The sequence below is a fragment of the Lithobates pipiens genome, unplaced genomic scaffold (genome assembly GCF_037356315.1).
Source record: "Lithobates pipiens isolate NorthernLeopardFrog02 unplaced genomic scaffold, aLitPip1_a1.2 Scaffold_8, whole genome shotgun sequence".
NCBI classification, from domain to species: Eukaryota; Metazoa; Chordata; class Amphibia; order Anura; family Ranidae; genus Lithobates; species Lithobates pipiens.
The window spans coordinates 538,910,317-538,933,337 of record NW_027507903.1 but is presented as its reverse complement, the minus strand read 5'-3'; the positions used below and the strand labels follow the sequence as shown (position 1 = coordinate 538,933,337).

Here is a 23,021-nt window from a genome sequence, read left to right as displayed (position 1 = left end):
TCACAGGAGTGCAAAACGAACTGCTCTCCTGTGATCCCCAGTAGAAATACAGCCAAACAAGCTTTGGCTGTACTTCTCCTTTAAATATGATTGAGTCATGCTGGCAGGGGAGGCAGGTGGAATATGGAAATGGAGTGCTGAGGGGACGGTCAGGGGTAAACCCCCTAGTCTGAGGGGGGGTGCTTTGCCTCGGGCTGGGGCTCAGGTGCTGGCCTGGGAGGATCCTGACAACAGGAGAAGCTTGGAAAGAGTCTTCCCTTAGAGGCAGTGGGAGCAAGTAGGACAGTGTGAGTACTACAATATGGTGTAGGGACTTACAAGGAGAGAGACTGCCACATGTAGCAGGTCTCTCTGGAAGATAGTGGTTTGCTTCCTTAACCTTTACCTGGGAGGTTTTCAGAGCATTTAGGTAGATTGATGAAGAGAGTCAGTCGGGTAGACTGTTGAAGAAGCAGCTGGATGAGCTGGCGGAGAAGCAGCCAGGTTGGCTGGCATTTCCTGTAATTGGTATAGCTGGGACCAGTGTCTACAAGGGAGTTGGAGGTACTCCAGCATGCCATTCTCAACACTTTGTGCTGCTTTATAAAGGGACTGAGAGTTCCTAGTCCTTAAGGGGCTTCTGCTTATCTAACAGAGACTGTTAGCTGTCAGGGGAGGAATCATTTCGAGCCGTACAGACTAAGGATGAGGAACCAGAGTTGTACAGAGTAAAGAGGAAGAATAAATAAAAGCTGTACGTAATGGAGGACTTTGTCCCTGGTTTTGTTGCTATGAAATTGGGAATTACATAATATCTGTTCCCCATCTAAGTAATATAAAACATAAAACCCAAGTTCAAAGACTGTTCCTTGTGTCTGGAGAAAGTGTGCAAGTTACATGGCTGGGCAGGAGTGGGGAACCATGTTATCTGCAATAATATGACATGTGGGCACTTAAATTCCACACCACATAAGGACTTATAAAAACTGGAGACCTTTCAAAAAGTAATCTTGCTCACAGTACTGTTACATATGTTTGGAACTGGCTGGTAGCATTGTGGATGGTGTATAGGTGTCACCTAGGGTTTTCACCTACACATGAAGAAATCTAGTGTTTCCTATGTGTCACCATTTTACTATGGTGAAAACACTTTGTTTTTGTTTTTTTCTCAGATCTTAATAAGTTCCACTCTGGGTCCTGGAGGCTTTTTAGAGGGACCACTGCAAGTGAACCTGTCTATACAGTAACAGATACATGCCCTAGTGGCACAGGAACTGACGTCTAAAACTTGACAGCTGGTATAGAGTGCATTTTGGATATTGTCCCAACAGAATAGTGCAAAAACCTCAGCATCTTTCAAGAAGTGAGTGAATAAGAGGGGGGGGGGGGGGAATTATAGCTACGATCAAGGTTACTATGGCCATCCAGTGCAGTGTAGTGTGTAGTGTGTGTCCACATGAGAATATCACCATGAAAACCCCACAGGGTCCCAGATGCATGATTTGCTTTGCTTTACAAATAGTTGCAACTGGAGATGTAGTGGCACATTAATCACAAATATCACAAGAGTGTGGCTACACTATTGCTACTACACAAGGACTATTTACAGGATCTGTCCACCAAGTCAGTCGACCTCTGACTGTCACTTTTCTAAGATGTAAGCAGACTCCTAAGGAGGGGGCGAGACGTCCACGGGTGCCAGATATGGACAACCTTCTAGTACAAAAGGAGTCTCTTTTGGGCCATGCCATGAGGCACAAAATATAAGGCGCTTGTGCTGCCAAGAACAGGGGCATGTGGCTATTATTTCCCCCATTTTAGAACAGCCTTTAGAATATGACCGGGGAGGTGTATGTCATTTTTTGCCAATCCGGATGATAGCCTAAGGTTCTGCAACGACTTCAGAAAATGAATGAAACATCCAAATTTAATGATTAACCCATGCCCCAAGTGGATGTGTTGATAAGAGGTTGGGTGGGTCCTGCCGTGTTCTTTACCACACTCATTCTTACTAAAGGGTATTGGCAGGTTCCCTTAACATCCAAGGCAAAGGAAAAAGCTTTTGTGATCTCATATAGGCTGTACTAGTACACGGTCTTCCCTTGTGGCTTACCCGGGACCCTGGCCTCATTCTAAAGAATGATGGACTGCATTTTAAAGCCCCACAAAGCCGTTATAACTAGATGGTGTTGTCGTTTTTAGCCTCATCTGTGATTCATACCTACAGATGGTCCAGGCACTTTTATGTTTCATCTGAAAAGTCAAGTTGACAGGAAATCAACAGGAGATGCAAAACAGACCTGGAAGAAGCCCCATTTTTAAGCTACAGCATTGGGGAGGGGGTCATAAAGCCTATAAAGGTCATAAATATCATAAAAGGCACAAATGAAGAAATTAAAAATGGACACCCAGAGACTATAAAACAAAAAAATGTACAGCCTTTCTAGGGATTGTATGATACTAGGTTGGTGCCTAACTTTGCTACTATAGCAATCCCACTTACTGAAGGAGAGCAAGTCCACCATGATGAAATGGAACAAAGAGGCAGACAAAACTTTCCAACAACTAAAGGCAGTAAATGACCAATGTTAACTACCTCAGTTGAGAATTTCTTGTGAAAACCCGATACCTTGCCAAGATGAGCTTTTCTTTAGTGGAAAAAGAGTGACTGAGGTATTACCTTATGGATAGTCAATTCTAATTTATTACATACCATTGTCAAGTACAGTGGATGGCTCATAACAAAGGGAACAATGCAAGGACACAAAGTAGTGTCTGGCTCTGCAAAACGTCAAATTTTGTGTAGGATGCAGGCCAGGGACCCAGCAAGGGAACATTGATGGAATAATTCACTGTATGGTGGCAAGGTGCTCCAAATATGCTCCTGGCAGATCTGATCAGAGGGAAAGGTATGTAAGGCACTGGCTGGTAGGATTGTGAATGGTGTATAGGTTTCTCACCTACACATAATGAGGGGTTCCAGTATTTCTGTCTGGTGAATAAGTTCTAGTCTGTGTTCCAGTGCCCAAGGGCTTTGCAGAGTTGTGCGGGATAAAGTCTGCATTTCAAGGTCCACAACTTACCTGTTAGCCATAGCTCACTAATTAGCCTACTTTAGTTCCTGTTAGATGTAAGCTGACTGATGCAAGAGCAGGGATAGGCAACCTTTGAGAGGTAGAGATCTACCTGAACAACATGAAAACGATCAACGCTCACTGTGGTTTGGCACCCATTTTTTTAAATAAATTCACTAGTCCACGATTTTTACAGCAATATTTGCTTTATTATATTTTTCTTACTATTTAGTTAGGTCTTACTAAGCAAATAGTAAGAAACACTTAGAAAAATATATCAAAGGAAGGTGTCAGTAGAGGAGAGGTTTGTGTCAGTAGGGCAATAGGTTTTTTTTTACAAATTTTGTACAATTTTTGTTTATTAATATTTTTTACAATGTTCATTTTTACAATTTTTTAGGAGCCCCATTGGGGGCTTTGGTGAAATATCAGGAGTCTAAACAGATCACCTTTGAGAGATTCCCCATCCTTTCTCTGCAGCCTTAGCGGTAATAGACAGTGAATGAATAAGGACTGAAAAGTGGCCATAGGGCAGTGGACAGTGTGTGGACAGTCAGTAGGGCAATTGATGGTGTCAGTTGGAGCGGTGGATGGTGTCAGTTGGGCAGTGGACAGTATCAGTAGAGCAGTGGACAGTATCAGTAGAGCAGTGGATGCTTTCAGTAGAGCAGTGGACGGTGTCAGTAGGGCAGTGGATGGTGTCAGTAGGGCAGCGGACAGTGTCAACAGGGCAGTGGATAGTGTGTAGACAGTGTCAACAGGGCAGTGGATAGTGTGGAGACAGTGTCAGTAGGGCAGTGAACGATGTGTAGACAGTGTCAGTAGGGCGGTGGATGGTGTCAGTTGGGCAGTGGACATTATCAGTAGAGCAGCGGACAGTATCAGTAGAGCAGTGGATGCTTTCAGTAGAGCAGTGGACGGTGTCAGTAGGGCAGCGGACAGTGTCAACAGGGCAGTGGATAGTGTGTAGACAGTGTCAACACGGCAGTGGATAGTGTGGAGACAGTGTCAGTAGGGCAGTGGATGGTGTCAGTAGGGCAGTTGATGGTGTCAGGCAGTAAAGCCGTGGACAGTGTCAGTAAGGCAATGGGTGGTGTTAGTAGGACATTAATATTTTTCTTAATATTTTTTACAAATTTAAAACATTTTTTTTTTACAATAATCATTTTTACAATTTTTTTAGAAGCCCCATTTGGCTTTTGTGAAACATCAAGGGTCTAAACAGACCCCTGGTGCCTCTCTTTTGAGAGATTCCCCAGTCCTTTTCTCTGCAGCCTCAGCTGCAATAGACAGTGAATGAATGGGAAGTGCGCTAAATAAAGTCACAAAAATTCTTGTACGATATAAAAAAAAAAATCGGAAGTGATGTCAAGTGTTATAATGTATTTGTATTGTACTTTCAGACAACAACTATACTGACTAAACAAAAATCTTACGATCTGGAATCGTACGTGGAAAATTTCCGTGCATGTTCGATCTAATAATATTGGATGGTTGTGATCGGCTGTCGAAAGTAGTGTACACACGATCCGAAAATTGTACGATCCTTCCTCGGACAACCGGACAACCATTTTCGTATGGTATTCGGATCGTGTGTGCGGGCCTTAACATGAAGGTATTGGTTTTGTTAGGGGCCTGCGTTTGGATCTCTGCCCCGTATATAGATAATACATAGTTCATTGACCCCCCCCCCCCTCTTTCTGACAACATAGTGATATATCCATGCAGAAGGAACATTTGGAAGTAATTCTGACAAATCAAATGTTTGTATAGCTTAGGCACCTGTGCTAGATCTCTATGAACGCAATTAGCATTAAGAGGTGAATAGGTCATTGTGGTGGAATGGCTTTTCAGATGAACAATGACAGACCACAAGACCATATAATGAATTTGCTGTGGGTCCTAGTCATATAGAGTTACACTTCTGAGCCTGTGATACTCTATAGCAGGGCTTTTCAACCTGTTATACCTACGCTCTGGGTAGTGTTTCAAACATCAAACTAATCATAGATTATTTTAAAGAGAACTTGTAACCACAGTACTTGTGTGACCTAGACTCAACCAATGGAAGCAGCCATTATCCAACACTCAGTGGTATTCTCATGCTTAGTCAGAACTAGTATGTAAATTTAGTGTTTAAAGCAGAACTCCAGGCTGTTGTTACAGTGCTACAACTTGTGTGCCTTACCCCAGCTGATGAACGATTTACAAGATTTAAAGCTCAATTTGTCAAGGGGATGACTGATGACTGAACAGAGCAGAACGTGCCTCACTGCAACTTCATATGGCAGCCAGTACATAGATTTTCTTCTCTTCTGCTCTATTATTGAGTGGGCATTTCTAAATCAACGGCAGAACAAGAGGCTTTAAGTGACACAAGCATTAAATCCTTCATCAGCTGTGGTGCCCCACCCATGTATACTCATATTCTTGGTGCTCCCCCCAGCACCATTGCTCCACTGGGCATCGTATAAGTAAAAATCAATACTAAATTGATTAAACCCCACTCCTTCCCTAATAAAGTGCACATTTTTGCAGCTTAGAAATATATGTGCATGGAAACGCCATAGCGTGTTCCAGCTGTGCTTCAAAAATAGCGGAGATGACGTATCACAATCAAGCACCCTACCGGCTTCATTGGTACACACCAACGTCTTCAGGGGTCATGTGATCATGAACGTCAGATCTGCTTGTTAGGGGAAGTCCAATCCGGATCAATCCTTCCATACTACTCAATAAAGTTTTGCAGAAACATACCAAAACTATAGAAGACCTTAAAGGCAAAGAGATACTCGCTGAATTATTCAGAATTTCAGAAGTTTATCAATGCCGTTGGGCCCCTCTGACCCATTTAGTTGTGTGGGTAAAGCTGGCCATACACTGATTCATTTTCAATCACTGTGTGCCAATCCCTGCCCAACAGATGCTGATCTCTTGATCAACTTCTGTTAAAGGAACATGTTAGAATATTCTCCTTGATGAATGCCTGCAGCTGGGCAGCAACTGGACTGGTTGGGAATTGGCAAGACAAGAAGCTTTATGTGACCAATCATGACACAATAATTAAATCTTTCAACAGCTGTGGTGAGCACAATTCTTAGGATTTTAGCAACTGCCCAATGATGGGCTTTAAAGATCTATAAGGCATCTCAGTTGGCTATGTATCTTTATGACAGATTCCCTATCATATATATACAGTAGGTAACTAATATAGGTAAAGTGACGTAGTCTCCTGAAAGCCCCACCCATGTATACTCATATTCTTGGTGCTCCCTCGCAGCACCACTGCTCCATCGGTCATTGCTCTGACTCATTCAGTTGTGTGGGTAAAGCTAGCCATATACTGATTCATTTTCAATTACTGTGTGCCAGTCCCTGCCCAACAGATGCTGATCTCTTCATCAACTTCTGTTGAAGAAACATGTTGGAAAATTTTCCTTGATGATCCAATGCCTGCAGCGGGGCAGTAACTGGACTAGCTCAGAATCAGCAAGACAAGAAGCTTCATGTGACCAATCATGACTCAAGCATTAAATCCTTCATTAGCTGTGGTGAGCACAATTCTTAGGATTTTAGCAACTGCCAATAGCTACAGACACCGATCAGTATATACTAACAGCAGCATAGGTCACTGTTAGATTAAAATTTCCCAGTGCAATGGATTCCTCCATCCACCTCAATCTGTTCATTTTTTTTTTAGTTGACTGGCTGAATAACTAACAGTGTATGGGCAGCTGTTTTAACTTGAGCTATTGAACTCTGTATATAACAGGTATTTTAATAAAAGCAGATAGGGAGACATAGAAAGCATGATAAAAGGAGCCTAAAGCTCCACCTACTGGTTGGAAATAATGCAGTAATTCCTTGTTGCCTGACCAAAAAAATAATATCATTATTTTTAAAAACTCTTTCTAGTCCAGCAAATATTTACAAAAACTCGTCACACCCTCTTTTTATTTTTTATTTTTTTTAGAAAAAGGAGTTTACTACCATCATCCTAAAACTGACTAGAGTAATAACTGTGCTGAGGGCAGAGAAAAGATCTCCAGTGAAAATTGCAAAGAAGTGCCTCTGCCTGCATCAAATTAAAAGATTGGTTTTGAGTGGGCTTATTTTTAGGGGCAATTCTCTATTTTGTACCATCAAAACTGGATTGGAAATTGGCCTCCACTTCTAATTTGAAGCACAATTCACCCAAAATTAAACTTTGCATTCTTGATATATGGCCACCATTGACACAGAATAGTAGTGGACTGTGCACTTTGCAAGTGCAGTTACTCCAAAACCTAGTAAATTAAGTGAATCTTCGCTTTTTCAAAGATTATCCAATCACATGCAAGGAAAATGAAAAACAAAACTGCATTTTTGCTTGCACGTGATTGGATGATGGAAGTCAGCAGAACTTCCCCTCATTTACTAAGTTCTGGAGCAACTACACTTGCAAAGTGCACAGTCTATTTGCCTTTAGTAAACCAACCCCACTATATACAGAGCATCCATTAAAAAAAAAACAGCTTTCATAATTATGTTAACTTCTTGTGTTTGGTTGGTATAGTACACCCGTATATTGTGTTGTTAAACAATTGCCATTGGAATCTCTTATGGTGGGCACACAACCTTCAGTTTTATCATCCGATCCATGTGGGATGTGATCAAAATGATCGATTTCGCAAACAAATGGCACAGCCATAACTTCCCTTCCAATCTAATTTCAACTGAATTAGATCTGGTTCAATCAAACTGATTCGATCAGCCAGGGAAAAATATCAATTGTTTTGCATTGATCAGCAGCGTTGATATATTTTGTTCATAAATATGATCAGGGCTTTTTTTCAGGGGGAACTTGGTGGAACTCAGTTCCACCACCTCTGGCTCAGGCCCTCTGCTCTCTGCTCATCACCATCACTTGTAAACACAGAAGTCTGGCTTCTGTGTTTACAAGTCACAGCTGGTCTCTCAAAGGCTCCCACAGATCTGATCTCCTGAGCAGCTCCAGTGAGTGCAGGTTGATGGAAAAGAGAGATGCAGGTGTTCAAGGTGCAGTGCGGATGCCGACACCCCGCTGGATGATCTTCCTGCAAGTGAGAAAGACGGGGCGAACTACAGTGTGCAGGGAGGTACTAGAGCCGACTGGGTGCTTCAGCTCAACACTGCTGCAAAAGTTGGAAATGTGGAAGATGGTGGAGCTTTTAAAGTGATTGTACACCCTGTACAACCACTTTTACCTACAGGTAAGCCTATAGTAAGGCTTACCTGTACAGGTGCTTGAAATATCTCCTAAACCTCCACAGTTTAGGAGATATTTACTAAAAAGACGAGCGCCAATGTAATCGGTGCGTGTGCCCTTCAGAAAGGGCACATCGCGCTGTTCCTAATAGGAGTCATGCCGTGACTGGTGGCTCCCATGCGCATACGCGGGAGTGACGTCACCCGACTCTGGCCAGTCACAGAGCCTGAGTTTCTCAGCCCCGGAAGCAAGAGGGGTGAAGATGGATGCTTCCTGCTCATGGGGACAACGACGACAGCGCAGGCTTTGGTGTTAGGTAAGTGACACATAATAGACTCTATGCGATGCATAGTAGTCCATTATGCTTTACCTTTGCAGGGAAATAAAGAGGAAGTAAAACTCACCAGGGTTTACTTCCTCTTTAACCACTTTAAGGCCGGACCTCTTTTTTTAGATGTGGTGTTTACAAGTTAAAAACATTTTTTTTTTGCTAGAAAATTATTTCGAACCCCCAAACATTATACTTTTTTTTTTCTAACATCCTAGAGAATAAAATTGTGGTAGTTGCAATACTTTCTGTCACACGTATTTGTGCAGCGGTGTTACAATCGCACTTAAAAAAAAAAAAATACACTTTTTTGAATTAAAAAATAAGTCAACATTAAAGTTAGCCCAATGACATTTAAAAAATTCTACCGGTTGCATGTTTTGCACTACAGAGGAGGTCTGGGGCTAGAATTATTGCTCTCGCTCTACCGATCATGGCGATACCTCATGGTGGTTTGAACACCGTTTTCATATACGAGCTCTACTCACGTATGCATTCGCTTCTGCGTGCGAGCTCGGCGGGACGGGGCGCGGTTAACATTTTTTCCTTTTTTTCTTATTTATTTTACATTTTACTTTTTATTTTTGCACTGTTTAAAAAAAATCTGTCACTTTTATTCCTATTACAAGGAATGTAAACATCCCTTGTAATAGAAAAAAAGCATGACAGGACTTCTTAACCACTTGCTTACTGGGTACTTAAACCCCCCTCCTTTCCAGACCAATTTTCAGCTTTCAGCGCTGTTGCACTTTGAATGACAATTGCGCGGTCATACAACACTGTACCCAAATGAATTTTTTCCCACAAATAGAGCTTTCTTTGGTGGTATTTGATCACCTTTGCGGTTTTTTATTTTTTCTTAAAAAAAATGAAATACCGAATTAAAATAAATAAATTATATATTTTTATATTTTGTTATAAAATTTTGCAAACAGGTAATTTTTCTCCTTCATTGATGTACGCTGATGAGGCTGCACTGATGGGCACTGATAGGCAGCACTGGTGGGCACTGAGAGGTGACACTGAGAGGTGGCACTGATGGGTGGCACTGAAGGGCATTGATAGATGGCATTGGTGGGCACTGAGAAGTGGCACTGATAGGTGGCAGTGACGGGCACTGATAGGTGGCAGTGATGGGCACTGATAGGTTACACTGAAAGGCAGCACTTCTAGATGGCACTGATTGGCACCACTGGTGGGCATTGATAGGTGGCACTCATAGGCATTGATAGGTGGCACTGGTGGGCACTGGCAGGTGGCAATGGCAGGAGTCAGATGTGCTTCCTTCCTCTCCGGGACCGATGTTCCTTGAGCATAAGCTGGTGATCAGCTTTTTTTTCTCCTCACGCTGTCAGTGTGAGGAGAAAAAATAATGATTTCCAAGCTTTGTTTTAATGACAGCTGGAGCGCACAAAGGGGAGGATGTCCTATGACGGCCTCCGGAAATTCAGGTCCACGCTGTGGCCGTCTTTTGGCTATAGCGCAGACCTCAAGTGGTTAAATATGAGATCTGGGGTCAAAAAGACCACAGATCTCATATTTACACTAAAATGCAATAAAAAAAACAAGTCATTTAAAGCGGGGTTCCACCCTAAAATGCAACTTCCGCTGATCGGAACCCTCCCCCCCCGGGGTGTCACATTTGGCACCTTTCAGGGGGAGGGGGGTGCAGATACCTGTCAAAGACAGGTATTTACACCCACTTCCGGGCATAGACTCCCACGGGAGTCTATGCCTCTTCCTGTCCCTGCGCGCTGTCTGCTGGGACTCACACGGGTCCCAGAGACAGCGCGGACAATTCCTATTGCGCTGCGCGACTCGCGCATGCGCAGTAGGGAACCAGGAAGTGAAGCCGATTCGCTTCACTTCCTGATTCCCTCACCTAGAATGGTGGCGGCAGCAGCCGAGAGCTGAGCGATCGATCGGCCTCGGCTGCCGGCATCGCTGGACCCCGGGACAGGTGAGTGTCCATTTATTAAAAGTCAGCAGCTGTAGTATTTGTAGCTGCTGGCTTTTAATATTTTTTTCCCCAGTACAGTCCCGCTTTAAAAAAAATTAAAAAAATAAAATGCCCCTTTAAGAGCCACGGGCGGAAGTGACGTTATGATATCGCTTCTGCACTGCAGTGTCATGGAGACAGGTGGGGGTCAGCCTAGGGGACAGACACAATTGCCTCCGCCGCTGCCGATGGCTCTGGTAAGCGGCGGAGGGCACCGGATCGCGACGGGGAGGCCCTCTCCCGCCATAGATAAAAGTGATTTTGTGGCGAATTCGCCGCAGAGACCACTTTTATCTTGTACCAGACCGCCGACCGAACAGGGGGATACTGGGGGTTATGGCAGCTAGCTGCTGCCATAACAATGATATCCACCCCCAAAGTAGGGACGTACATTGGCATGCGGCGGTCCGGAAGTGGTTAAGGAGGGGGGAGAATAAGGCGGTGGTGAGGGGGTGGATTGCATGCAGAGGTCAAAGCTGAAGAGGGGTAAAAGTGAGATGTGGACGGGAGATGCAGAGATAAGGAGCTGTGGAAGATACCTGAACACTGCACTCTGTGTAGCTCACCCCTGAACTATGTAGGTAGTGAACTCTGCATGTAGCACAACGCTGAACTCTGTGTGTAACCCCCTCCCCCAACTCTACTCACTGTACATAATGCACTCCTGATATTTGATGATTTTAAGACCCTCCCATTGTGAAATTTGACCATACCCACTATTTAATGGATGGTGTTTTTCTGGGGGAGAAGGGGATTTCGGGGGTCACGGTTGAGTTCTTGCACCTATTTTCAGAGAAAAAGAGGCCTGAATATAATCATATTTCCATCAATCAGACTATGAGATTGCATTGTGGAAACACAAGTACAATCAATAACTTATGATTGCAAGTTATGATTATATCTTAACTATACCTCCCAACATTTTGACATGGGAATGAGGGACACCTACTAACAAATGTATGTAGGCATAGGACACGCCCCCTGCCACACCCCCTTAAAGGAGAATTAACCAGAAAAAAAGGTTAATTAAATCCATAAGGGCTTTTTTTACTATAACTTTATATTGGCTTTTAAAATGTACAAATGCAGGGATTTAGAAATTAGATGAAAGGTTTAGCACTGGGAAACTCTTTTTGAAAGATAAAAACTGCATTTTATATACAACTCTATAGATCAGACCAAAATAAGGGACAAAAGAGGGGGAAAGAGGGACAGAAGGACATTGCTCCAAATCAGGGACAGTCCCTTGAAATCAGGGACAGTTGGGAGCTATATCTTAGCCATCAATCAGAATCCACTTTCCCGTGTATGGCATATCCATTGAGTGGGTTGTCAACTATAGATTAATTATTGCTATAAACAGGAAAAGAAATCACTATTTTTTTTTGAAATGTGTATGGCCACCATTAAACAGGCATTAAATAAATCAAGGTTTCAAACCAAAATCTTTGAAGTCTATTGAAAACATTTGTCTGTTGTTTTGCATTGTGATACAAGAAAAGGCAAACGCTGCTACAGTTCACTGAATCATAAAGTACAGTAGAACTCTCAGACGTCTCCATCTCTTCTCCTCCCTCTTTCCCAGTAACATGTCCTGGTGCTGGAGGGGTTAAAGATCTAGTGGGGGGGAGTAGGGTGGAGAGGGGCTGGATTCAATTTCCTTTCTGCAGATGTCAGGTACAGACTCACACAGGGTCAGAAGGAGAGGGATAACGACACAAAGAATTTGGGATAAAAGGGACATTCTCCAGCCCATTATTTCATAACCCCTCCAAGCAGACTTCATCGTGCCTGGTTACCCTTGAACTTCAGAGTTTTTGTGACTTCTCCAAACGTGTGTGACCTGACTTCTACCTACTACAGTCCCAGGAGAGGACTTTCCAAACTGACTTTCAGTGGTACCCACACATCTCCTACTGAGTGGGCATCTTTCTTCTTCACCCATCTTCTGGGCATCAAGGGACCACACAAGAGGTTAGTGGAGCATCCTGTCCCTAACGCTGAAGTACCGCGTGTCGCTGAGTAGGGAGTTTGGGGGGGTTAGGTTATGTTACTCTTTTTTTTATTGCACGTATTCTTTTTTCACAGCACTGTAGAGAGAACATTGATCCCTTCACATTAGTCCCTGCCCACACAGAAGCTTGGGATTTAAAGTGTCCGCCAAAGTCACACGTAGTGTGGTCAGTTACCTACAACTGTGTTTTTGGATTTTGGAAAGACTGGCACACAAAGCGGAAGCACAAACAGGGAGAAATCCTATAAATTCATATACCCTAGTATAGCATAGTGTATACCCTAGTGCTGCGCACCCATCATTCAGCTCACAGAGATGATCAATGATGATGTGAGAAATAGATTTAACCCCTAACCACCATTCAAAATAGACCTTTCATCCTTTTTTTTATTTAAATAAAATTATTAATAAAAATGTATTTGTTATTAGATGCTATGTGTAAGCACACTATACATATATACCTTTTTGGATCATCACCCTTTTAATGAAGTTCCCTTCGCTCCACCCCTTCTCCCATCCTGTACATAAATAGCGCTGTTTTTAAAACAAAATTTCCATCCCCCCCATCATGGACATCACTCGCCTAGATGAATAAAGGACTTTTATTCAAGAGCATCCTAGTCGCCAGCCCTTTTCTGATTCAATCACTCGCCTAGACGAATGATGTGCATACTGCCCACTGTGCCTCCTGGGATATGCATGTCACATATCCCAGGAAGCATAGTGTTTAATTCACAAGGGAGGAGGGGGGCAGGCCTAGTGGCACATCATCAGGAGTCCCACCCGCTGAATCCGGAAGAACCAAAGGGCATCTCAATGACATCAGAAACAACATGGCGACACAGGACTGAGCAGTGGCAGGGGATCAGAGGATCTTAGTGGGACAACGCTGGATCCGCTGGGTGGGTGATAGGGTTGCCACATAATCCCTTTAATCCAGGACACATATTAATTACACAGGTTCTGGGGCTGATTTAATGCAGATAAGGCACCAAGTGAGTTTAATTACCACCTTAATCAGCCACAGAACCTGTGTAATTAATGTCTGTCCTGTATTAAAGGGATGATGTGGCAACCCTAGTGGGTGAGTATCTAAAATGTGCAGAACCCACCTCCCAATAAGCATTGGTTAAAAAAAAAAGAAAGGGGAAAAAAAAGGGGGGTGTGTGTTGTTGATTGAATATCCCAGGAAGCACAGTGTTTAATTCATAAAGGAGGAGGGGGCAGGCCTAGTGGCACATCATCGGGAGGCCCGCCCGCTGAATCCGGAAGAGCCTATGGGCCTCTCAATGATGTCAAAAACTACATGGTGGTGTGGGTGACAGGTGATCAGAGGATCTCAGTGGGACAACACTGGATCTGCTGTGTGAGTATCTAAAATGTGCACCACCCACCCCCCGATAAGCAGGGGTAAAAAAATAATGGGGGGGGGGGGGTTGTGTGGGGTCATTGATTGAAGATCCGCTTTCATAGATATAAACTCTAATAGAGCAGTAATAATGGTTTGTGTCACTGTCCAACTTTTCATCCTATATAGCTTTTATTTATTAACAATGGGGAATGTATAGCTTTCTCATTTTTTTTTAAGTCCCCATTTACACCTTGAGACTCAAAGCTCCAAATAACACTCAACAAGTCAAATCTTCTGCTTTTAGATTGTTCCTGTTTACATTTGAGCATTCAGCTGCCTGTAGCTCAATGCCTGGAGTTCCAAAAGGTGCATGAATTCGTTTTGATGCAGGATGGGTCGTTTTTTGGCCTATTGCTCTCAATGGGAGAATGTGGAGAAACATACAAAAAAAAAGTGTTATATGCATTTTTTAGGCACTCCCAAAATAAAAATCTATGGGGCCAAAAATCCTGCCCCACAAAAAGCTTCTGTACAACACTTCAGTCCCAAAAACTAGCAAAAAAGCGTATGCTAAAGTGTGAATGGGAGGCTTAAGATAACTATGTAAAAAAGCTTAACTTTATATAATATTATATAATTTATATAAGTAAAATGATCAATATGTTTATATATGTTTAAACTTGTTTCTATATAACATATAATATAATTACATACAGTATGTACATAGGACAATCATTACATATTTGAATAGCTTATAACATTTGCAGCCTCTGCTTCCTGCTTTGCAGTGCTGCGCAATTGATGTGCTTTAATGCTCCTTCCCACAATGCAAGTCTGTGAGTCAGATGACTGGTTATCAAAACCATGCACTCCCCATGTGACTGACTATAAAAACAATGCACCCCCATCGCAGAGAGTAACAGTGCTTCCATTGAGAGCTCCCTCTGGTGGCTAGTTTGGAACTCTCCATACTTAACACTTAATGAAACAGCAAAAGCACGTAAAAAAAAAAAAGATCTCTTGATGAACAATACTGCAATAACTTAAATCATGCACACAACTCTAAATACACTTTATTTGTTTCTTAATATGATAAACAGCTCAGATTTAATCGGTCAGAATGCAATAGACTGAGATCTGATCTGCATTGGTGTCTACAGATTACTGTACTCTTTTGTCTTTTTTTTTTATGAACTGCTTTATGGGATTACCTTACCTCATGTCTTTATAATTTTATACCCTGTAAAAGATTTTTACAGCAAAAAACTTCCTTTTAATTCAGCAATTAGACACATGGTATAGGAAATGTAATTACAGATCACTTTCTGTGCAAGTCATCCATTGATTGAGCGCATACATTCCTCTGACAGCAGGGAACGCTTTGCTATCTTGTTTTTGCTATTACAGAGATTGTGTATGATGGCAATGAGACACAAGGGATTGCAGCTGCAAACTAACACCTGTTTTGGTTATTGCTTGTAGTTTCTTTATTTTTATACATTTTCTAACATTTACATTGCAACATTTATTCAAACAAGATGTTTATAACAAGCAGTTCCAGGCAACAGGTGAAACCAATCAGTGAGCGGCACATTCTGTTCTGCAAACACCGCAACCTTGAAAAAGTCAGGACTTCCATCCAGTGTGGGTTAACGGGACCCTCTCTTGAGAAACAAAAGTAATAAAATCCCTGTTACCTTTCAAAAGAATTCAGCTTTCCCAGAGCTTGTGCCACTGAATGCTGATCCATTCACCAAGTTTTGTCCTTGAAGCCCAATGGGAACTACCTACAGTTTTGATCTCTTAGGACCTCAGCTGGTCCCTCTGGTTCCTCCTGCTGACCCCTATATCATTACTGGGTCCTATAGTGACTGGGAGGGCAGGAGGAGAAACCAATGACAGCTGCAGGGGACCCAGGTGATCAACAATCTCACAAGTTTTGGTTTCCTAGCTGACTGCAGGGATGAGGACTTGTGAATGGTGTTGGATGGAGTGGGCAGGTAACAGGGGTCTTATTGCTTTTCGTAACAGGGTCACTTTAAGCTACATTCACACAGGTGATTAGGGGCATGCAGCAGGTTCAGGGGCATGCAGGTGATTAGGGGGATGTAGCAGAATCAGGGGCATGCAGATGATTAGGGGGATGTAGCAGATTCAGGGGCATGCAGGTGATTAGGGGTGTTCAGCAGGTTCAGGGGCGTGCAGCAGGTTCAGGGGCATGCAGCAGGTTCAGAGGCATGCAGTACTATCAGATATTCAGGAGACAATCCTAATGCCTCCTGAATACCTGTTTTATTTATTTTTTCCAATTTACAATGGGGCTAATGCACCGTAACTGTGAGCCAAGGGCTTGGCTCGCAGTTGCAGCACAGCCCCATCAACTTGACAGGCTCTATTCGCATACAAGTCAGATCAGTAGTTACATGCAAACAGTGGCAGCTCCAGCCTTTGATTTGTACAATTTTTCTGTTTTAAACAGACTATGTTTACAACCTCTGGCAAGAATCTGCTGACTCTTGATGGTGGCTGGCCTTGTGCAAACATATGGATTTATCCTAAGAAAGATATGCTTCACTGTGTTTTCCACCAACAGAGGTCGGGGAGGGTTTATTTTAATGCCTCTTTAGGAGTACATTTAATACATATAGAATACATGAAAACTTTCCTAATAGCCCCGCCTCTGGTCTGGATCAAATACAGTAGCATCAGCTCCTGCATGGAAGGTCATGCAGTCCAATTCTCTCTCTGCTTATTGGAAATTCCCATTTAGAAGATATTGCAGTCCTTCAATCGAGGTTTCTGACCCAGCTAGCAGGGACAGAAATTACCTGTCCATAACTAAATAATTGATAATTACCAAGCAACAGCTATTTATAAATACAGACAGCAGAGAAAAGCAGCTCCTTACATTCTAATATCCATAGCCTTGCCAAAGTTACACTTTAAAATGTGACCCAACTTTTATGGAGAAAAATCAGCCCCCTAAAGTTGAAGTTTAGGTATGATTTTTACAACATAGTTATAGTTACATAGTTACATTGGTCCAGCTTGGAACAATGACATATGCTTATCTCAAACCTCACCATTCCCTGAGGAATATTCAAATCATTGTAGCAGTCATCACTACTACAGTGATGGCCGAAGTCCTCTAGGTCCAGTGTCAAGCAGCTGCCTTTTTGCATAGGAACCATGGGGGGGGGGGGGGGCATCGGGGTCCATTGCTGGGCACTTCCACCATTCAGAGAAAGCTTTGTATTTTTTTTCAATGAAAACAAGGTATTCTCTGATTGGACAAGGTGGAGAGGTGGGATGGTGACATTACAATCTCCATTTCATCCTATTAGAGAACGCCTGTATTCACTGAAAAAATTCAGGGCTTTCTCTAAAGGGTGGAAGTGCCAAGTGAGCGACCCCCTGTGGTTACTATGTAGATTGCTGCTATCACTGTAGAAGCTGTGACTACTACAATGATTCTCTGCTTCCACAGGGGTGTATCAGGTATGAGATATGCATACTTTTATTGTTCAAAGCTGGACCAATGTAATCATGCAAGAAACATCATACCTAAACCTTAAAGGGGTTGTAAACCTTTGTGTTTTTTTACTTTAATGCATCCTATGCATTAAGGTGAAAAAACACCTGGCAGTCACCGGCCACACAGCCCCACCATTTTACTTACCTGAGCTCCTTCATCTCCTCGGCGGTGTCCCTCTCTCCATGGGGTCTCGGCTCTTATTTGGATAGATTGATAGCAGTGTAACCATTGGCTCCTGCTGCTGTGAATCAAATCCATCATCGTGTCTGTAGACGCAAATGCTGGACTCGGAAGCGCAAGGTAACACCCTTGGAATATCGCTTCTCCTAGGGGGTTATGTGATGCATGGAGGAGCCGTGAGAGCTGCCACGGGACCCCAGAAGAGGAGGATCGGGGCCACTCTGTGCAAAACGAGCTGTACAGTGGAGGTAAGTATGACATGTTTGTTATTTAAAAAAAATTAAAAACAATGCTTTACAATCACTTTAACTCCAAGGTAAAGAATATACTTCTATAATGCAAGGATTATAAACTTTTGCTCATTCGTGTCTTTTCTCAAATTGATGTTTTATTATAAACCCCTGGTGCAATCCCAGAAGTGTAATGAGAAAAGATGCAGCATCTACATCCCCTAAAGCCTTGTACACACAATCATATTGTTGGCAGGGGTCTGTTAACAGACTGTTGTCCTAAAATCCCACCGTTGGTACGCTCCTAATGACAAATGTTGGATGGCAGGCTAGTAAATTTTTGGCGGACAATGGTCTGTTGTCAGGTTTTCGCATGGCCAGTACACAAGTCAGTCACACAAAAGTCGAAAGTACAAACACGCATGCTCGGAATCAATGCTCACCAAACACAAAATTAACAAAAGGGACCCAAAGGGTGGCGCTCAAGAGCTGAAATTCCTCACAGTATGTCAATACGTTCGCGTTTGCTGGATGACAATTGTGTACCGTTAGTATGCAAGACCTGGCACATGCCCTTTGGACAAAAATCAGACACTCGGTTGCCCAACAATCGGATTTTGTGTACGGGGCTTTAGAAGGTGATTAGCCTTTAGGGGACTATTCACATTAGTGGTTGAGAGGCGGTAAAACTCCACAGTTGAGCCACGTTTTTACTGCTTCCCCTTTAGCTGATGCAACTGGGGGTGTACATGTGCCGCAAAGCTTTGCTTCACGGCAGGAAGTCTACCCCCTGTCACTTCCAGCGGCTGTAGTGCCCACTGATCCTGAGCCATTCAAATTAACTAGGTCGCTCTGCAATCTTCCTGCAACTACATGCAAGGCATGCAATTTTGATGTGCTAGTGCCGGGTTCAATGGGTTAAAGCAGGAGGTAAGAAGAGGATACAGCACCCCCTTACTGGATCGCTCTTCAGAGACCAAACCTAGATGAAACTAGCTGAAAGGGATGATTTAGGTTTGTCTTTAAAGAAAAGCAATGAGTCAATCACACCAGCAAGAAATGTGGTCTTTTGGGGGGCATAAGGAAAACCAGGGGACCTTATTGCAAAAAGCAACATTTTAATGGTTATGACTTTTAGGCCACATTCATGCAGGAGGCAGAGGGGTAACTGGCAGTAGATTTGAGTTTATAACGGCAGCTTTTATAATGCATGCCACATTTATAGGGTGGCACTGGTGCCAAACATGCCCCATTTAAGTTAATAGGACCATACTGCAGTGCAGCGGGATTCCCCCCCCCCCCCCCGACCCCCAAAAAACAGACATCCAAGAGGCAACATCTGTGTGAACAAGGCCTTAGAAGATTACATTGATGGAAAGGTTTTTTTTTTTAATTACTCTGATTTACAGTACTAAATAGTGTGTGCAGCAATTGTATGCAGTATGTTATATTATTTTTAAAAATAAGAGTGGAGTTTCCTTTTTTGATATATCCATGTAAATATGAGGTCAGTTATATCTAGTGCCACTTTCATGATTTTATTTCTCTTGTTTTTAGGCTTTCCTTCATTATCGTTGGCACCCCCTGGTAATGAGGCATGTGGAGGGGTAGAGCATCCTTACTGTTCCTTTCTCTGCTATTACCACTGCTGCCCTCTATTGGCAAGGCACAGACTACTCTCACCGATGATGAGATTGAAGACTTTCTCGAGGGATTTCTAAAAGAGCTGATCCCTGAGGAAGAAGAAGAGGACAAGGGAGAGCCTAAGAGGGAGGAAGATGAAGAAGGAGTGCTGATTACTAGGGCGGAGAGGTACGAGGAAGAGACTAAAGTGGGAAAAAAGACTAAAGCAACAAAAAGCGAAGATGGAGGTGGTGAGTTACATATGGAAATTAGGAATAATGTCTGTTACTTCTGTGCATATCAGGTTAGCTGAGAGTGGTAGTCCTCTTTTTCAGAAAGGAAACCCTAACTATGACCTTCGGAAATTGATTTCAATGCTGCTTCACTTGAGCAACTACAGAAGTTGATTTACATGGCAACACATTGCAAAATCCTTGGTTTTAGTAAAGACAACTCATGCCAAACAATGTAACACATATCCAAACCCTAACTAAAGGTACCCTTTTCCAATTTTTGTAAAAAAAGGGAGGCTTTTTTTTTTGCTTTCTTTGTCCCATTGGAAGATTTACCTTCATTTCCTCTCCGATTGTCAATACATGAGGTCAGAGAAACTCGGGAATCCCTGATTGTCACCAGAACTAGTGTCTCCATTTGAAGATTGCTCTTCTATACTTGTTCTGGAGGCAACCCAAAATTTTGGGATTTTATTTCACTGATAACAGTAAATATGATAAATAGAGAGGGTGAATCTCCCCAACGGGGGCACAGACCGCAATAAAAACCCGACAGGTGTTCTAATCCCTCTCCACTCTATACAAAACCAAAAAGAAAGTTTTTCCTTTAGTTATGCTTGCCATTTTACTGCCACTGCCACACCTTTAGCGGCTGCAGCACTCCACAATCCAACTGTCTGTTTTCTAGTGAAAGTGATCCAGTCCAGTGACTGTATGGCCTGCTGATTGCTTTCTTTGACCCCTTAAGTGCATCTTCTCCAGCATGAAACCCCAAAACACCCCCTTGCCAGGCCTGGAAGCCGCACGGCGGACATCGCTGAGTGAAGGAAAGGGAGACCAAACATCTATTCACTGAGCTTCCCTAGCTAGAATAAACCCCTGAAGCGACATGTAAACTTCACTTCTGGTTGCTGTTGTCACTTTCCCTGTCCTTTGTGGCCAGAGAAGAAGGTAATAGAGCACAATTGAAGGCAACTGAGACATCAGGGGCTCCAAAGGACCCTGATGTCTCATTAAAGAGAAACTGTCTTGAAAATCTTATATCCCCCTAGGACAGTGGTCATCAACCCTGTCCTCAGGGCCCACTAACAGGCCAGGTTTGCAAGATAACTGAAATACATCACAGGTGATATCATTTGCTTCTCAGTGATTGCAGTATTCTAGTCTGCATCTCCCCAAGGTAATACATAAAATCTGGCCTGTTAGTGGGCCCTGAGGACAGGGTTGATGACCAATGCCCTAGGAGACTTTTTGTCACCTATGTGATATCAATAAAAAGTAAAAAAAAAAAATTTACCCCTTGCACTAACACCTCACGTGCACGCCTATGCCTATTTACAAATGCGCTGCTTTCAATAATGATATTACATATCTAAGGCCATTATTCGTGATTTCTTTTAAACTGATGGCCTGTATAGGCTTTTAAAAGGTTGCCTATTACCAAAAATTTGTTAAAATGTTGTATTTTTGTGCCTTAAAAAAAAATTTCCAGTTATTTTTTACTGATATTTTAAGCACAAATATCATGTGAAATAAAAAGTGTAACTACCAACATTTTATTTTCCATGGCCTCTGCTTTCAGTAAATATATAATATTTGGGGGTTTCAACTCATCTTCAGACCTAAATGATTTTTTTTATTTTTTTATACATGTGCAAAAAAAAACACAAAAATGGCCTCCGGCAGTGAAAGGGTTAATAGTGGTGGCTGCATTTGTTTTTTTGTTTTTTTTTAGGTTAATTTTCACCTAGTAATCCGACTAGTATTTGGTATTTTTCAACTTTCCAAAGTGGACCAAGCTGTCCAGCAAAAGTGGTAGTTGCAGGTTTGAAACACACCATTTAAAACTGATAGGGGGTGCTTAAAATGGTCTGCTTTTATTTATGTAAAACTTTAATTCTAAATGTAAAAAAAAACTCTTTCTGTAGCTGCATAAAATGTGTTAGCTGAAGGTTTTAATTTTGTCAGTCAATTATGTAAAGTCCTTCTAAATCTAGTAGTCATTTATCAAAATATCTGGAATAAGAACTGCCTTTGTTCCCCACAGCTATCGTTTTGCTTTTTTTTTTTTTTTTTTCCATGGCAGCTTTTAATGTGACTGGTGGCTGTAAGGCAATACAGGCAGTCATTATTTCTGAAAATGTTATCAATGAGGCCCACAGGAAAGGAATACTATATTCTCCAGCAGCCAATCACAGTTTGGACTTTAATAGTTGGATGTAGTAAGATTAATGACAATTGAATTACCGGTATGATTTGAGGTTAGTGCACATCAATGATTTAGTAAACAATATCTCATTGAGGTTCGTGCATCAAAAATGTCTAAAAAGAAAGTGTCTGTGTTTCCTGTTACAATTAATAAGGATTTTCCTTTCCTCATGGGAGACTCATCTGATATATGAAGCCTTATGTGTCTGCACTGCCATGTGATCATATACACATTCCTGGATGGTTACTCCTATGGTTCCTGGTGACCTGACTCATTCATTTCTTGCTGGAAAAATCATAAAAAGGAATGTTCTATGATACGCGTGTGTTAATATCCCTATCTAAAGCCTTGTACACACAATCAGATTTTCTGATGGGAAATGTTCGATGACAGGCCATGGGTGGAAAATCCAACCGTCTAGGACAATTGTCGGATGTTCCGTGGAGAAACGTTGGATAGCAGGTTTTAAAAGTGTTCGCGGACAAATGTCTGAATGATGGATTTTCCAAGCGTGTGTACACAAGTCCGTCAGACAAATGTCCAAAGTACAAACTCGCATGCTCGGAAGCAAGGATGACCCGGAAGCGGTCGGTCTTGTAAACTAGCGTTATTCAACCAAAAAATAAAATAAAAGCCTGATGCATGTGTCCTGCTTCTTAATAGAGGGGTCAACAATGCCACGAGTTGGTGAAAGCAGGGGTCCATCATCCGGAGATAATTCCAAAAATCATCTGAATTATTCTCCTGGAGCTCCCGCAGCAAAGGCATATGACATAATTGGTCATGATTAATAAAGCAACCAATTTTTGGTCCAAGAACTCCTCCTCCTCCTGTTCCTGGACTGGACTTGGGTCAAAGCAATAACTTCAAGGCCAATAATAAATAAGACGTTATCTCCTCCGATTCTGCAACATGTCTGGTTGACGAACGGCCATTCAGAAACGAACTAAAAATCTCAAAATAAAAAGCGCAAATCAACACTCACCAAACTTCTACTAACATAAAAATTAGCAGAAGGAGTGGCGCTAAAGAGCTGAAA

General features: G+C 42.4%; 1 protein-coding gene across 3 annotated transcripts in view; it reads left to right on the top strand.

The window, feature by feature from the left end:
• The window catches only part of AEBP1 (AE binding protein 1), a 134,026-nt gene that overhangs the window by 27,146 nt on the left and 83,859 nt on the right, over positions 1–23,021 (top strand). The window contains exons 1-2 of one of the 3 annotated variants that reach the window (XM_077469683.1): positions 12,263–12,581; positions 19,475–19,791. In XM_077469683.1, the coding sequence (XP_077325809.1) occupies positions 19,515–19,791 (277 nt within the window). In that variant the 5' untranslated portion in view covers positions 12,263–12,581; positions 19,475–19,514. Of the gene's footprint in view, positions 1–12,262; positions 12,582–13,968; positions 13,988–19,474; positions 19,792–23,021 lie in introns of those variants that run through there. The other 2 variants (XM_077469685.1, XM_077469684.1) reach the window with 2 other exon arrangements.